General features: G+C 39.5%; 1 protein-coding gene across 1 annotated transcript in view; it reads right to left on the bottom strand.

Moving 5' to 3' along the window:
• Positions 1-1,319: 1,319 nt before the first annotated feature.
• Positions 1,320-18,079, bottom strand: part of LOC150095962 (fatty-acid amide hydrolase 2-like) — a 118,026-nt gene continuing 101,266 nt past the window's right edge. Inside the window, exon 8 of the mRNA XM_090408965.1 lies at positions 1,320-2,428. Coding sequence (XP_090265091.1) covers positions 1,835-2,428 — 594 coding nt within the window. The 3' untranslated portion in view covers positions 1,320-1,834. The remainder of the gene's footprint in view (positions 2,429-18,079) is intronic.

The raw sequence follows: 18,079 nt of genomic DNA, 5'->3' as shown, positions 1-18,079 counted from the left end.
AGGTGATGTGAGAGATTCTCATGCATCACACTCATCAATTCAGTTGATGAGTGTGATGCATCAAGGCACAATCAAGGCAATCTCTCAAAGCACCTCTCTCTCCCTCTCTCTCTCTCTCTGTCATACTATCTAAGGTCATAACCAGTGATGCCTCTTTTCCATTCTTCTCCTCTCAAACATGCTATTTGTATCTGTATGTTAGTACTGATCTGTTTCCAACTGACTACTTTGGTTACTACCAAGCCTGAGATGGCAGTAACACTTGCATCACCCAGTACTTACCACTACCTACATCTTTAAAATTTGTATAGAATAGATGAAATTTTTTGTGGAAATTTTGAACTCACATAGACTCTTTCAGATTGAGAAACTCAGTTCCAAAATATCACATCATGTGAGTTTGCATACGAAATTTCATATAAGCTTGCATGTGAAAGTAATCATTAAAAATTATATTTTGACCTTACTTTTTACCCCTTTTTATTGTTTAAAACAGTAAAGTTTTTACATAACTGTTAAAAACTCTTCCTTCTCTTCTACCATTCAAATACTCAGAGCTGCAGAATTCTTGAAAGGGCATAGAGACTAATGCCGGCCTGGCTGGCCGAGTGGTTAGCGTATCCGCTCTCCAGCCAAAAAAAAACAGCTGCAGGTTCAAATCCTGCCGTGGGCATGGATGTTAGTGATTGTCGGTGGAAATACTAGTGGTATTTACTAGTGTATATACTAGAATATACTAGTGGTGGTTAGCGATAGATGGCGTTGGCATAGTTAGTGGATTGAGTGGTGGAGACAGAGTTGTACAGCAGGTGCTCTCCCTTGATGAGTCTTTGGACTCCCTGGAGGTGTTCAAATAATAATAATACATATTTGGTACAAAAATGAAAATTTTCAATTCTTGAACCTTGTACATAATTACCTAATGCTAGTGTTATATATAACACGAGGCTACTAAAACATCAACTCCCTGCAAAAAAACATTGTAATTTACTAAAATCCTTTTTTGCAAAATTATGATAATTAATACTTCAGATATATCAAGGATAAATTCATTGTGAAGGATTTATGGAGACAAAAACACAATGTTGGAGTAATTACTTTACTTCTAATTATGAAAATAACACTCCATGTTTGCTTTTGTCTCCATAAATTCTTCACAAATGAATGCTGAATAGCAGAACTTTATCAAGGATAAAGTTCTGCTATTATTTACTTTTCATAAATCCATAAACAATGGGCTTTAACACCCAGGGTTTTTGAGACTCATAAGGTGTTTTGGCTGTGCCTACAGCTACAGTAGTATGTATGTTATGAACAGCTACAACAGTATGAATTTTATTATTTCTTGATCTACATGAAATATGTCAGTCTGTTATTACATTCTGTATATGCAGCTTCTTAACATTAATAGTAATATGTATTTAGTTATATACTAAAATCAGATTTTTTTCAGTTTTGAAATAAGATTAAACAGTTATTCCTAAATTAATTCTCATATTTTTTTTTTTTTGTATTCCTTTAGAATGGAATTAACACTTAACAAATATTGTTTATAAATATTATGTCAATAGTAAAAGTGCAGACCCAGTAATTTACATATGTTGAAATTTGGCTTTTACTTAAAAAAAACTAAAAGGTTTTTTTTGTAAAAAAAAAAAAAAAATTGGTTCAAAAAATTAAAAGCCACACAGCTCTGCTTTAAACTGATCAGTAACAAAGGTGTAAAATTTAATATTTACAAGCAATGTAGCTACTACAGGTTTTTGATCTAAATTATATTACTATAATGTTTCCTGAACAGTCATAGTTCCAATATACAAAAATTAATTTTTGTTTATGATAAAGTGTTGGGATTCACCCATCCACCAAATGCCTTTTCCAAATCTCTTGCTACTGCTAGAGTAAGATGATCTTTATTTAAAGCTGATATAACTTGAATCCCAATAGGAAGACCTTCTTTTGATAATCCAAGTGGACAATGAGTTGATGGAAACCCCAATACATTAAAAATTCCAGTATAGCCATAATTTGAAAATTTATAGACACTTTGGTTAAAGTATGGAGCAGGAACTGGCTGAGTCGGATACAGAAATACACCATCACTACCAAGATGTTGTTCAAACTCAGCTTTTAATTGGTCATACTTTTTAAGTCCTTCCTTAAATTTTTTGGATCCTTTCTCAGGCATCAATTTTTCATAAACTGCTAAAGCCAGTGCATGGAGTGTGTGATTAGAAATTCCAATACACCATTTGAAAAGTTCAGAAGCCAAAGAGATCTCACCTCTTCTTCCTGTCAACTCTACTGTAAAGTCAGGTGCTTCAGCTGCTTTCACTTTACAACCCCAAATGAACATGGAATACTTTAGATTTTCTAAATGAAGTCTTTGAGGTTTACATCCATAAGTATCTTGTAAATGTTTAAGAACCTGAAATGATAATAAATATTTCATTAATTATTATTATGATGATTTTGTGTGCACCTTTGGAGTTCAAAGACTGATCATGGGAGATCCAAACTATCAACACAATATACAATATCATCATTATTATTATTATTCAGGCCTCCATGGAGTCAAATGACTCATCACAGGAGGTCCTTCCTAGGAACACAAAGTCTATCAAGACTCATCGCAGGAGGTCCTTCATAGGGAACACAAAGTCTATCAGTACTCATCACAAGAGGTCCCTCCTAGGAAACACAAAGTCTATCATACTACTCCTTAAACTCATTGACTGTTCTTGCTCTCACCACTCTATCAGGCAATGCATTTCACAGTTCACCCACCCTCCTCTCTCATTCCCTCTCTTCTACTGTTTCTATTCTCTCCTCTTCTACCATTCTCATAACTCTCTCTCTCTCATTCCCTCTCTTCTACTGTTCGTATTCTCTCCTATTCATTCCCATAACTCTCTCTCATTCCCTCTCTTCTGCTGTTCCTATTCTTTCCTCTTCTACCATTCCCATAACTCTCTCTCATTCTCTCTCTCTCTTCTACTGTTCCTATTCTCTCCTCTTCTATCACTCTCATAACTCTCTCTAACTCCTACTCTGATTCGCCTTGCATTCATCTCTTCCATTTGCCTAATCTTATCTTTCGCACTTCTCATCTCATTCCCTAGACATTCCACCTGCTTGTTCAGTTCATCTCTCTCTCTCTCTCTCTGCAAGTCAGCCACTCTTGTTTGCCATTCATCCTACCAATTGAGACCATGTTTGAAAACTTTACAATCATTCAACCTTTCCACATTCCCCACCAGTGGCACACCCAGAGGGGGGACCAAGGGGCCCAGGTACCTCCCAAAGAAAAGGAAAAAACACTAGAAAAATTTCCCAAAATCTTTTCCTAATTAAAATTCATTTTTTTTATTTATGTTGTGTGCTGCTTATGAATTAGCGATCACTGCAGATGCCCAGTTATAGGTCGTATGCGATGTGTAGTGTGTATTCGCAAAACGTCTATTCAACTCGGCTTCCCCCAAAGGTTAAATCCTGAGTGCTTGGCCCCCTCCAAGATTAAATCCTAAGTGCGCCACTGCTCCCCACTCTCATTTTTTCATTCATATTTCCTTAGCTATTCTCGCCCTCTATCATACCACTCATCTCTCTACATGGAAAATCCCCTGCCTCTGACTCAACGATGTCCGTTATAGTCAACTTTAACTCATATCAGCACTTTAGCACCCGCGGCCTTACAAATATCTTTGGATTTCCTAACCATCTTTCCTAACCATCATATCTTTGAAACAATTAACAAAGCACTCCCAAATGACTCAGGCAACCCATTCCATTCATTCACCACTCTCCAAGCAAAAAATTTAGTATTCATGCCCTTGCTAACCATGCTGTTACCCAATTTCCAGGATGATTTTTTGTTTCCTCCTCTAGCCAAGTGTTGAAACATTTCTCCTGCATCAATCCTATAAAAATCTTTAAGTAACTTAAAAGTTTCAATCATATTCACCCCCTTTTTTTTTCCCTGTCAACCAACATTTGTTAAGTATTATTTAAGATAAGTATTATTTTCAGTTATCGTTGATAAAATTAGTTAATATTGCTTAGTTTTGTTTGCCTTGCGTATTTTAGTGCGTCTGTTTGTGTGTTTTTGGTGTGTATAACTTATTATTTGATAAAACACGTTGCAATAATTATGGCACCTGTACAAAGGAAAATGGCGGCCAGTAATGATGGTTCGCCATCGTTATCAAAGAACAGTAGTATAAAAGAAATGAGTCAGTGTACTAGCTGTGAAATGTACGCTTTACGGAGTGCAGTCGGAGTGTGGATAGATGATAATAAAGGATTGAATGTGTGTAGAAAATGTAGGGAGAATGAGGAATTGAAGTGTATTTCAGATCATGAAATGAAGAAAATAGCGATATGACAAGAAACAGCAAGGTTGTACATGAGAATTATGAGAGTGTGAATTTAGAAAGTGTGAATGATAGTATTAATGTTTTCTCAGAGAATAAAAAAGATGAGATAGATGCATTGAATGAGATCGCATTGTTGAATGGTGCGATAGAAAGGGCAAAACAGCAGCTAGAGTGCATGAACAAAAGTTCAACTGAATGAACCAACCAATAATAAAAGGTATGACAGGAAAAATAGGTGTATGAATGTGAACATGAACAAAATGAAGGATAGAGTGCTGTATGGAGACTCGGTAGTAAGAGGTGTGTTAGTAGAGGATTTGACAAAATCGTACCAACCTGGTGCGACCATAAAGGATGTAACTGAGTCTATTAGAGAGCAAAAGGAAAGGGTGAAAGAAATGATTGTTGTGGCAGGTACGAATGATTTGAAAGGAGATAAAATGGAAATGATAGAAGACCTGAATGAATTGTTTGAGGTAGCAAAAGAAAAGAGTGAGAGAGTTAGAATGATTAGTCTATTGCCACGGTATGACAGTGAAATGTTTAAAAGGAGGGCCATGATTGCGAATGACTTTATGCGTGGGTTATTTATGACGAGTGGTGTGGAATTTGTGGACGTGTGGAGTGAGTTTGATGGGCGAAAGGATCTATATAAGATGGATGGCTTGCATTTGAATGGTTATGGTGTAAGAAGACTTGAGAAAGTGTTGCTGAATGTAGTGGATGTGCAAATTCAGGGAAACTAGATTCGTTAAGGGGGGGGAGTAGATATACAGTCCTTAGGGAGGCAGTTGAATGTAAGAATGAATATAACATGCTAGAGCAAATAATGACAACAAACCAGAGTGGGATAGTTAATATAAGGTATCAAGGTAGGGTTGGGGCTAATGGGGGTCTTAAATTCATGTTCACTAATACTAGGAGTATTAGGAACAAGAAGGAAGAGTTTTTGGCCATGGTTGGCACTTCCAGACCACAGGTTATTGGTATTAGTGAAACATGGCTGACTGTAGATGATATAGCTAGTGGGATTGAATGTGATGGGTATAGTGTGTTCAGGAATGACAGAGAGAATAAAATGGGGGGAGGAGTATTGTTGATGATAGCTGATGAGCTACAGCCAAGGAGAATAGAAGTTGAATTGCAGGATAGAGAAAAGAGCACATTTGAGGCCATTTGGTGTGAGATTGTGGCTAGCAGAACTAAATATACAATTGGGTGCTGCTATAGACCAGGTGATGGAAAAGATGGTGGTGACAGTATGCACGAGCAAATAGAAGAAATGAGTGGAAGGAGGGTGATTATTATGGGAGATTTCAACTATGGTTGCATTGATTGGAGTGAGGAGAGGACACATGGGAGGAAGGAATTGGATTTTATGCGGTTATTAAGGGATAACTATCTGCGACAGCATGTAATGGAAAATACTAGGGGTCAGAGAGTGCTTGACCTAGTAATTACATCTGAGGATTTGGCTGTAACAAAAATGACCACATTACCGCCAATCGGTGAGAGTGATCATAGGGTCTTGACTTGGGAGGTGGCTAAAAGTGTAGTATTTTCAATTAAGACAGGGTACATGTGTAATTATTGGGCTGGAAAGTATGACAAGCTTAGGAGTTTGATTGGCTTAGTGCCATGGCATGTACAACTGCAAGGACTAGAAGTTGATAGTGCATGGGAGGTGGTTAAGAAGTGCTTGCATGAAGCAATGGCTGACTGTATACCTAGAGTCCGAATAATAAATCAAGTAGAGGTTAAATGGATGAATAACACCATTAAGCTTGAGCTGCAAAAAAAGAAACAACTATGGAGGGAATTTAAGGAGAAAGGTGACCGGCAGGCACATGAACAGTATAAAGCGCAGGCCAAAAGGGTGACAAGTGTGGTAAGAAAAGCAAAAAAGGATTACGAAAGAACATTGGCCATGCGGGCTAAAGAGAATCCTAAACAGTTTTTTAGATATGTAGCAAGTAAAAGGAAAAATGTACATGGCAGAATGATTTTAAAGAATGGCGATGGTAGGAAGGTAACTGAATCAGTTGAGATAGCTGAGTTACTGAGTGAGCACTTTGCAAGAATATATCATCCAGGTGGTGACATTGCAGAAACGAATAAACCAGTAGATTATACAGGAATTGTGGTGAATGAAGTGGAGGTGAGTAGTCTATTGCATAGCCTCAATGTCAATACATCTGTGGGGTTGGATGGTATACCAGCTTGTGTAGTATGAGAAGCAGCTAATGAATTGTCAGTACCCTTGACCATTTTGTTTAATTTGAGTCTCGGGTCTGGGTTAGTCCCGAGCGGGTGGAAGGAGGGGAAAATAGTTCCACTGCATAAAGGTGGTTCCAAGACTGCTGTTGTAAATTACTGACCGATTAGCACATCAGGAATCATTGTCAAGGTCTTAGAGAAATTAGTCAAGAAAAGAATACAGGATTGGATAGATGAAAATGGGATATTGTATGGGGGACAACATGGTTTTGTGAAGGGTAGATCATGCCTCAGTAACTTGCTCACGTTTTATAACACAGTGAAAGCTGAACTGGATAGGGGTAATGGGTTTACAGTGATACTACTGGACCTTGCCAAGGCCTTTGACAGGATATCACATGGAACCCTAATCAGTAAACTGGAGCAGATGGGGATAGATATAGGGTTGGTAAGATGGATAGGAGGGTGGTTGAAGGAGAGATACCAGAGAGTGGTTTATTCAGGAGTGGAGTTTAAATGACAGCTTGTGACTAGTGGAGTGCCACAGGGCTCTGTTCTTGGACCACTGCTTTTCAATTTGTTCATCAATGATATTGGAAAGGATTTGAGAGGAAGTGTTCACTTGTTTGCTGATGATGCAAAGTTGGGTAGAGCAATTGTGAGTGCACAGAATGTCAAAATGTTACAGGATGATTTGGATAGTTTGGAGGACTGGGCTAGGACAAATGGATGTCAGTTTAATGTGGCAAAGTGTAAGGTTATGCACTTTGGGGTGAAAAGAATAGCAGCAGTATATTGCATAGGTGGAACCGTACTCCAGGAGATTGATGAGGCCAGGGATTTGGGAGTGCTGGTGGATAGGGAGTTGAAGTTTAGGGGGCACATTGCAAAAGTAACTAAAACAGCTCACCAAATCACTTGGCTTATGAAAAATACTTTAACATGCAGAGAGAAGCAAGTTGTTGTTCCTCTGTATCGAGCCTTGATAAGACCCCATCTGGACTTCTGTGCCCAGTTATGGGCACCAGGGTTTCTTCGTGATGGGGAGGAAGTGGAGAGGGTCCAGAGATGAGTGACCAAGATGATAGCAGGTCTGTGGAATGAACCTTATGAGAATAGGTTGAGGATTTGTGGGTTGCAGAAATTGGACGATAGGCGAAGGAGGGGTGATATGATTGAGACATTCAAATTACTGAAGGGTTTTTATAAGATTGATCCAGAAGATATTTTGAAAATATGACTGGTGGTGGGAGGACTAGGGGCCATGCATGGAAGCTGGGCAAGAGCGTGGTTGACAAGGGTGTTAGAGCTAGGTTTTTTACTTGGAGAGTGGTGAATGAGTGGAATAAGCTTCCAGAGTCTGTTGTGGGTGCTACGACCGTGAATGAGTTCAAGGCAAGATATGATAGATACTGTGTGAATGTTGAATAGTTGTTCCAGACATGATGTTAGGGCCTCCCTCGATGAGTCTGTCGACTCCTTGGAGTTTCCCGGAACAATAATAATAATAATAATAATTCTCATAAGGAGCATTCCACAGACCATCTTGATCATTCACCTATGGAACCTCTCCACCATTTCCTCATTTCAAAGAAACCCAGGTAACCAGACCTGAGCACAGTAATTCACATGTGGTCATATCAAGGTTTTATAAATTGGACAATAACTCCCTTATCTATACTTGTTAGTGTGTTTTTCAATAACCAAGTAATCCTGCAAGCTACTTTAGCAGATGCCCTCTAAACTGCAGCTCTCTATCTACTATGAGTACTTACCCTAAATCCCTGGCTTCATCAATTTCCTGAAGTACAGTTCCATCAAAGTGTTACATACACAGTTTGTATTCTTTGTATCCCAAAACGCATACCTCTACATTTTTCCATATTAAATTGACCATTATGTTTTGACATACTGGTAACCTATTTAAACCAGCTTTCTACATCACCTTGATTAACTATTACCCTACACAACTTTGCATCAGCAAACAACTGAATATCTCTCTTCAAATTATTTCCTATATCATTTATGTACAAATTAAACAGCAGTGGTCCAAGCACATAGCTCTGTGGCATGCCACTAGTCACCTGTCTACTCCTGGATTCTGCTCCTTCATCAGCCGCCCTTTATCCACATCACCAGTTTCCTATTCATTGCCATTTGTTGCAGTTTTAATAACAGAATTCCATGTGGGATCCTGTCAAACACCTCTGAAAAATCCAGCAGTATCATATTTATTATTATTTAGGCCTCCAAGAAGTCAAAAGACTCATCATGGGAGGTCCTTCCTAGCCATTCCTTTTATCCAACTCAGTTGTCACTATTATAAAAAATTAGTAGATTACTAGGGCATGCCTGACCCTTCAAAAAACCATGTTGTTCCTCACAGAGTATCATGTTTTTATCCACCCATTCCTGAATTCTCTTTTTGACCAATTTTTCCAGTACTTTTACCATCCACTCCTGAGATACTAATTGGTCTATAATTTGTTACCACAGGCTTAGATCCTTCTTTATGCAAAGGAATTATTTTGCCCTCCTTCCACTCTCTTGGGACTTTGTCAGAGCTGAGATTTAAATTAAACAGTCTAGTCAAAGGCATTGCCAGTTCCCTTGCACATTCTCATGAAATGCAAGCAGATATCCCTTCCACTCCTACAGTTGTATTTTCATTCAGCTTATGCAATTCTTTAACCTCTATCGCTAAACTCTGCAGTCCACACTCCCTCAGCCGATCCTCATAACTAATATTGTATAGTCCCGACACATTCTTTGTTATCCGCTTTTGTACCCTTTCCACAGTTAATATATCCCCTTCAAATCCTGGGGAACAGATCTGAGAAAGATTACTTACTCTGATCAGACTAAATTGGTCTGATCAGAGTCTTATACAACGGAATGACAACCATTTTATCTCTGCAGGTTAGTGTCCTTCTCATTATTGCAGCAATCCTCTGTGTTACCTTCACTAACTTTGCAATATGTCCCCTAAATTTCAAGTTTCTATCAATCATCAAACCCACATCTCTTGTCTCTCCTACTTCCTCCAGTTTAACTCCTCCTATAGAGTATGCAGCATCCCATCGATGTGTCCCAAACCTCAAGATCTTACATTTTGCTGCATTAAACTGACATCCCCATTGATTTTCCCATCTATCTAGCTTATTCAAATCCTCTTGCAGGGCTACCACATTTGCACTATTACTAATAACCCTTCCCAGCTTCGTATCATCTGCAAACAACTGAATATTCCCTTGCAATCCACGGACAATGTCAGTGATATAAAGGTTAAACAATATAGGTCCCAGTACCGAGACCTGTAAAACTCCACTTGTAACCTTCTACCTCTTTGATATTGGTCCACCATACACAACTCTCTGATACCTATCAGACAACCAATCCTGAATCCAGTTGACCAATCTGACATCCAGACCCATGTGCTGCAACTTGAATATCAGCTTATCATGTGGCCCCCTGTCAAATGCCTTTGCTAAGTCTAGGAAAATGGCAGTATATGCCTTTCCCTCATCTAATGCTCTTGTAACTTTATCATAAAAGGCTAGCATATTGCTAAAACAAGAGCGCCCCTTCACAAATTCATGTTGACTCTCACTATTAACATTACCCTCATCTGCTCAATGCTGTTTATATGGTCCCTCACTACTTTCTCCAAGATCTTACTAACTACTGATGACACACAAACTGGCCTATAATTAGACACTTCCAGTCTGCTACCGCCCTTATGCAGTGGCACTATTTTACCTTCCTCCCATTCCATGGGCACCTTTCCCACAGCCAGACTTTCATTGAAAAGCCAGGTCAAGGGCACTGTCAGTTCCTTAGCACATTCTTTCAAAACTTGTGGTGAAATATCATCAAGTCCACAGCTTTACTAACATCCAGAGTACTCAGTATGTGGAACACACTCTCCTCCTGCACCTCTAAACCTCGAATCTGCTCTATCCCTCTAGTATTCAAATTGACTCCTCCAGGATGAAATACTCCTTTCAAAATCATTAGTGTCACAGCCTTCCAAAGTCTCCACTCTTAGAGGAGATAGGTCATCACTTATCATAAGCAGTACTCCACCACTATGCTTTCCCTTCCTATCCTGCCGAAAAATGCTGTACCCAGCAACTTCTATTCCTGTTATTATATCCTCTTCTGTCAACTACGTCTCTGTGATCCCAAAAATCTTTGGCCAGGCTGACGCTATCAGTGCCACCACTTCCTCTCCCTTATTCCGAATACTCCTGGCATTGGTATAAAGCATAAAAATGCCATTGTTTCTATACTCAGCATTATCCCCTCTAGACTCCACTAGGCTCAGCATTACCTGATGTCATTCCCCCTTCTCCCAAGTACCCATTCCCACAAGAGGCCACCCCTGCTACCATCCACACTGGGACACACTGACTCGTTCAGAACAGCAATCTCTCCAGATGCTACATCCTTCCTCATTCAAATGCAGACAGTCTCTTGCATACAGTTGCTCTCTGCTCTCAAACACACTCCAAGCATCCACATATTCGAATCTTCTCTTCTGACACATTCTCGCTATTATGCCATTCAATATCACCGCTCTTCTGCTCAGCTCGACATTATCATACCTAGGCAACACCCACACACTATCTTTCCTCTCTGTGTCTTCTTTCATACAGCCTCAAGCAAGAATCTCATATCTCTCGCTGCCTTATTTACACCACCACTTAAGTCATTTGTTCTCACCATCACAATCATCTCATCCACCCTTTCACCTCTCTTAATTGCCATAGCCACACTTTCTATCGTTCCTGCTGGTAAACACTCCTCATGCATCCTATCTTGAACACCACGGATCATTGAGTCTCCATACATTACACCTCTTACCACCATATTTCTCGATTGCTCACATGCATCCCTCACTCTCTCTCTCTCTCTCTCTCTCTCTCTCTTGTAATACTTTCTCTCTGTCCTCCCCTACTTACCTGCCTTCCTCACATCGCTCTATCTCTAGTCCCTGTGCTCCCTTGCATTCCTATCATTCTTTCTCTCCTGCTGTTTCCATTCTTTCCTCTTCTATCATTCCTATATCTGACACTCATTCCCTCTCTTCCACTTATCCTATTCTCACCTCATCTATCATTCATACAACTCTCTCTCATTCCCTCTCTTCTAATGTTCCCATTCTCTCTTCTTCTGCCATTCCCATAACTCCCTTACAATCCCTCTCCTCTACTTTTGTTCCTATTCTCTCCTCTTGTCTCATTCCTATAACTCTCTCTCTCACTCCTCCTCTGATTCGCCTTGCATTTGTCTCTTCCATTCGCTTAATTTCATTTTTCGCACTTCTCATCTCATTCCCCAGACATTCCACCTGCTCTTTCAGCTCATCTATCTCTCTCTCTGTATGCCAGCCATTCTTGTTTGCCATTCATCCTCCCAATTGAGACTATCTCCTAAAACTTCAGAATCATTCAACCTTTCCATATTCCCCACTCTTATTATTTTATTCATACTTCTCTCGCCCTCTAACATACCAGTCATCTCTCTACGTGGAGAATCTCCCGTCTCCGACTCAACGAGGTCAGTTATGGTCATTTCTAAATCACCAAGTTCCTCCCATTGCCTGCATTTTGTGCATATATGTTTCCCTCCCCTTCTTTCTCCTGCCACATATATACAGTTGACAGGACGCATACATTCCGCACGTCCTGCATTCTACAAAATCCTGTATGATATCGTGCAAAAAGGAGTCCTTAAATGGGGGGGGGAACTTGGCGATAAGCCATTTGTAATTTTAACTGCCGCTGCTGCCATTATTTAAAATAGTTATGGTGGAAAAGAATCTAAAATTTAGAGGACACATGCCAAAATTATTAGGACAACACATTAAGGAGATTCTTCTTCCATTGTATAAGGCTCTGATTAGACAATTATTATTATTATTATTTCGGGCAACTCCAAGGAGTAGACAGACTCACCGAGGGAGGCCCTAACATCATGTGAAGCACCATTATTCGACATTCACACAGTATCTATCATACCTCGCCATAAACTCATTCACGATCATAGCACCCACAACAGACTCTGGCAGCTTATTCCACTTATTCACCACTCTCCAAGTATAAAAACCTAGCTCTAACAACCCTGCTAACCACATTCTTGACCAGCTTCCATGTATGGCCCCTAGTCCACCCACCACCAGTCCTATTCTCAAAAATATCTTCTCAATTAATCTTATAGAAACCCTTCAGTAATTTGAATGTCTCAATCATATCGCCCCTTTTCTGCCTATCAACTATTTTTTGCAACCCACAAATCTTCAACCTGTTCTCATAAGGTTCATTCCACAGACCCGCTATAATCTTGGTCACTCGTCTCTGGATCCTCTCCACCTCCTCCCCATCAAGAAGAAACCCTGGCGCCCGTATCTGGGCATAGTAGTCTAAATGGGGTCTTATCAAGGTTCGATATAGAGGAACAATAACTTGTTTGTCTCTGCTTGTTAAAGTATTTCTCAGCAACCAAGTGATTTGATGAACTGATTTAGCCTTTTGCAATGTGCCCCCTAAACTTCAACTCCCTATCCACCAACACTCCCAAATCCCTGGCCTCATCAATCTCCTGGAGTATGGTTCCACCAATGTGATATACTGCTGCTAATCTTTTCACTCCAAAATGCATAACCTTACACTTTGCCACATTAAATCGACATCCATTTTCCGTAGCCCAGTCCTCCAAACTATCCAAATCATCTTGCAAAATTTTGACATCCTGTGCACTCATAATTGCTCTACCCAACTTTGCATCATCAGCAAACAAGTGCACACTTCCTCTCATATCCTTTCCTATATCGTTAATGAACAAATCGAAAAGTAGTGGTCCAAGAACAGAACCCTGTGGCACACCACTAGTCACAAACTGTCTTGTGGACTCCACTCCTGAATAAACCACTCTCTGGTATCTCTCCATCAACCACCCTCCTATCGATCTCATTAACCCTATATCCATCCCTATCTGCTCCAGTTTACTGATTATAGTTCCATGTGGTATCCTGTCAAAAGCCTTGGCAAGGTCCAGTAGAACCACTGTAAACCCATTATCCTTATCCAGCTCAGCCATCACCGGGTTATAAAACATGAGCAAGTTACTGAGGCATGATCTACCTTTCAAAAAACCATGTTGTTCCCCATACAGTATCCCATTTTCATCTATCCAATTCTGTATTCTTCTCTTGACTAATTTCTCAAAGACCTTGACAACGATTCCTGATATGCTAATTGGTCGGTAATTTACAACAGCAGTCTTGGAACCTCCTTTATGCAGTGGAACTATTTTCCCCTCTTTCCACCCCCTCGGGACTAACCCACACCCGAGACTCAAATTAAACAAAATGATCAGGTGTACTGACAATTCTTTAGCCGCTTCACGTACGACACGAGCTTGTATACCATCCAATTCCACAGATGTATAGACATTCACGTTTTGCAATAGACTACTCACCTCCACTTCATTCACCACAATTCCCATATAATCTATTGGTTCATTCATTTCTGCAATGTCACCACCTGGAAGATATATTCTTGCAAAGTGCTCGCTCAGTAATTCAACTATATCATCTGATTCAGTTACCTCCCTACCACCGGCATTCTTTTAAATCATTCTGCCATTTACATTTTTTCTTTTACTTGCAACATATCAAAAAAGCTGTTTAGGAGTCTCATTAGCCTGCATGGCATGTTCTTTCATAATCCTTTGTTGCTTTTCTTGCCACACTTGTTACCCCTCTGGCCTGCACTTTATACCGTTCGTGTGCCTGCCGGTCACCTTTCTCCTTAAATTCCCTCCATAGTTGTTTCTTTTTTTGCAGCTCAAGCTTAATGGTGTTATTCATTCATTTAACCCCTACTTGATTTATTATTCAGACTCTAGGTATACAGTCAGCCATTGCTTCATGCAAACACTTCTTAACCGCCTCCCATGCACTATCAACCTCTAGCCCTGGCAGTTGTACATGCCATGGCACCGAACCAATCAATTCCTAAGCTTGTCATACTTACCAGCCTGATAATTCCACATGTATCCTGTCTTAATTGTAAATTCCACACCTTTAGCCACCTCCCAAGTCAAGATTCTATGATCACTCTCACCAATTGGTGGCAACATGGTCATATTCGTTACAGCCAAATTCTCAGATGCAATTATTAGGTCTAGCACTCTCTGACTCCTAGTATTTTCCATTACATGCTGTCTCAGATAGTTATCCCTTATTTTCTTCTAGCAGCACCCAACTGTATATTTTGTTCTGCTAGTTTCACTCTCGCACCAAATAGCCTCAAATGTGCTATTTTCTCTATCCTGCAGTTCCACTTCTATTCTCCTTGGCTGTAGCTCATCAGCTATCATCAATAACACACCTCCCCCCATTTTATTCTCCCTGTCACTCTGAACACACCATACCCCTCACATTCAATTCCACTAGCTGTGTCATCTTCTGTCAGCCATGTTTCACTAATGCCAATAACCTGTGGTCTGGAAGTGCCAACCAAGGCCAAAAATTCTTCCTTCTTGTTCCTAATACTTCTGGCGTTTGTATACATGAATTTCAGAAGCCGATTTGTCCCATCCTTATTTTGATGACTTATACTAACTATCCCATTCTGATTCGTGGTCTTATACATGAACTACTGTACAAAGATTTGGTCACCTGGTTTTCTAAAGGAAGAGATGTTGGAAAGGATCCAGAGGCAACTGACTAAGGTAGTTTCTGATCTCTGGAATATTGAATATGAGGAAAAGTTGCGAAGCTGCAATTTACAGAGTCTAGTGGATAGGAGCAAGATGGGTAATATGATAGAGATGTACAAATTGTTAAGGGATTGTCATAGGATCAATGTTGGAGAGGTTTTTCATAAAATGGTGGAAGATAAGAGGAGAACAAAAGGTTCATCCCTAGAAGCTGTATAAGTAAGATGTGAATAAGAGAGTGAGAAGGAGGTTTTTTGCATGCAGAGTTGTGAATGATTGGAATGACTTTCCTGAGTGTGGTGTCTGTAGAGAATTTGAATATGCTTAAGGCATGTTATGATGAGTTGTGTGTATGATATAGGGACATTCTAGATTACTCTTTGACTCCATTGGGTCTTAGGGTAATAATAATATCCACTTTTGTTTGTATTTGCTTATGTAATTTAATGGTTAGACATTCTTCTTTTCTTTAAATTTATTCTTTAAAGTATTTATATTTTTTACATGTCCAAACTAGTTCAGACGAGAATTTACAAGCATTCCTTCAATAATATCAAATGACTATTGAACCCAGAATTTAATCATTAAACTTGTAATCATAAAAATCTCATAACATTGTTTCTTATTCTGCTTTTTCATTTTATTTGGCAGCATTCTCCTCAAAGCCTTCAATTCTACTTGTCTAGAAATGAAAGTTTCTGTTTGTAATGAGACTTTATGACTACAAGTTTACAGATTAAATTCTGGGTTCAATAGTCATTTGATATTATTAATAACCAATGGCGTCGACACAGTGGCAGATAAAAAAAGAATTACATTAAAAAACTCAGATAAACTATCAGAACAGTAACAATAAAAAAAAAGCACCAGTGATATGTGACACGAGTCAGCTGTCTTTCAAGATTGTATTATTTGGAGGGGATTTGTAAAACCTAAATTGAGATCTGATCAGTAACTTATAGATCATTTAAGATGAAACCCTGATTTCTGTTGAGGAAGCTATATGAGTGAATGATGGAAATGGATTCCTTTTCCAAAATCAACTCCAAACAATCCTAAAAGACATATGATGCATGCCATGCATCAGTGGTGTCTTGTTTGGGTTGTTACTGTTCTAATGGTTTATCTGAGTTTTGATTTTTAATTTATAATTCTTAAATCACACTGAAGAAGCCACTGGTCCTAAGTGCACCAGTCTAGTCAATATATTATGATGATGATGATGATGATTCAGGCCTCAACAGAGTCACAAGACTCATCATGGGAGGCCCACCCCAGAAAACACAAAGTCTATCATACCACTTGATGAACCCATTGACCGTTGGTACTCTCACTCTATCAGACAATGTATTTCATGGTTCTACCATCCTCAGTGCAAAGAAACCACTCATTACCCTCTTGCTCACAATTTCCTTCGTAACTTCCAGGGATGACCTCTTGTCATTGCTCCTCTCACCCTGTTCCACCAAATCAAACCAAACGAAAGAACTCCCCAGTGTCAACCCCATGACTACTTCTCAACAGTTTAAAAGTCTCAATCATATCACCTCTCCTTCTTCTATCTACCAAACTCTGCAGTTCATATTCCCTCAGCCTATTCCTTCATAACCAACATTTTTCAGTCCTGATATCATCTTTATTATCTGCCTCTGCCATCTTTCCACAGGTAATTTATCCCCTTCAAATCCTGGGGACCAAATTTGAGCACAAAAGTCCAGGTTTGGTCTGATCAGGACTTTATACAATGGAAGGACAACTCTTTTATCTCTGCATGTCAGTGTCCTACACAGTATTGCAGCAATCTTCTGGGTTACCTTCACCATCTTTTCAATATGTTCCCTGAATATCTGATCACTTTTCTCTCACAACTTCCTCCAGTACAGTTCCTCCAGCAGAGTATGCAGCCTCCCATCAATGTATCCCAAACTTCAAGACTTTACATTTAGCTGCATTAAACTGATATCCCCATTTCCCTACCATTTTGCCCATCATTTGCCCATCTGACCAGTTTATTCAAATTCTCTTGCAGGGCTACCACATCTGCACTATTATTAATAACTCTTCCCAGCTTCACATCATCTGCAAGCAATTGAATATCCCCCTGCAATTCATTCACAGTGTCATTGATATAAAGGTTAAACAATACAGATCCCAATACTGAGCCCTCTGGAACACCACTTATAACGCAACTGCCTGATGCCTATCAGATAGCCAATCCCAAATCCAGTTCACTAACCTGACATCTGAACCCACGTGCTGCAACTTAAATATCAGCTTATCATGTGGTACCCTGTCAAATGCCTTTGAAAAATCCAAAAAAAATGGCAGCGTATGCCTCTCCCTCATCAATTGCTCTTGTAACTTTATTATAAAAGGCAATCATATTACTAAAGCAAGAGTACCCCTTAATAAATCCCTGTTGACTCTCACAGATAACATTACCCTCATCTGCCCAATGCTGTATATGTTCCCTCACTAATTTCTCCAAGTACTTTGTGTTTCATCAGTAGTATTTACAACTACTGATGAAACACAAACTGGCCTATAGTTAGACATATCCAGTTAGCCAAACTTTCATTGAAAAGCTAGGTCAACAGAACTGTCAGCACATTCAAAACCTGTGGTGAAATACCATCCAGTTCTGCAGCTTTATTTAGTGCATTCCGAATACCGAGTACAGCCAGGGTACTCGGTATTCGGAATGCACTCTCCTCTTGCACCTCTAAACCTCAAATCTGCCTTTCCCTCATCCCTGCTCT

The sequence above is a fragment of the Typopeltis vanoorti genome, chromosome 19, assembly GCF_054136105.1.
Source record: "Typopeltis vanoorti isolate ZY-2024b chromosome 19, IOZ_Tvanoo_1.0, whole genome shotgun sequence".
In the NCBI taxonomy this organism is placed as follows: Eukaryota; Metazoa; Arthropoda; class Arachnida; order Uropygi; family Thelyphonidae; genus Typopeltis; species Typopeltis vanoorti.
This window is presented reverse-complemented; position numbering and strand designations above follow the sequence as displayed.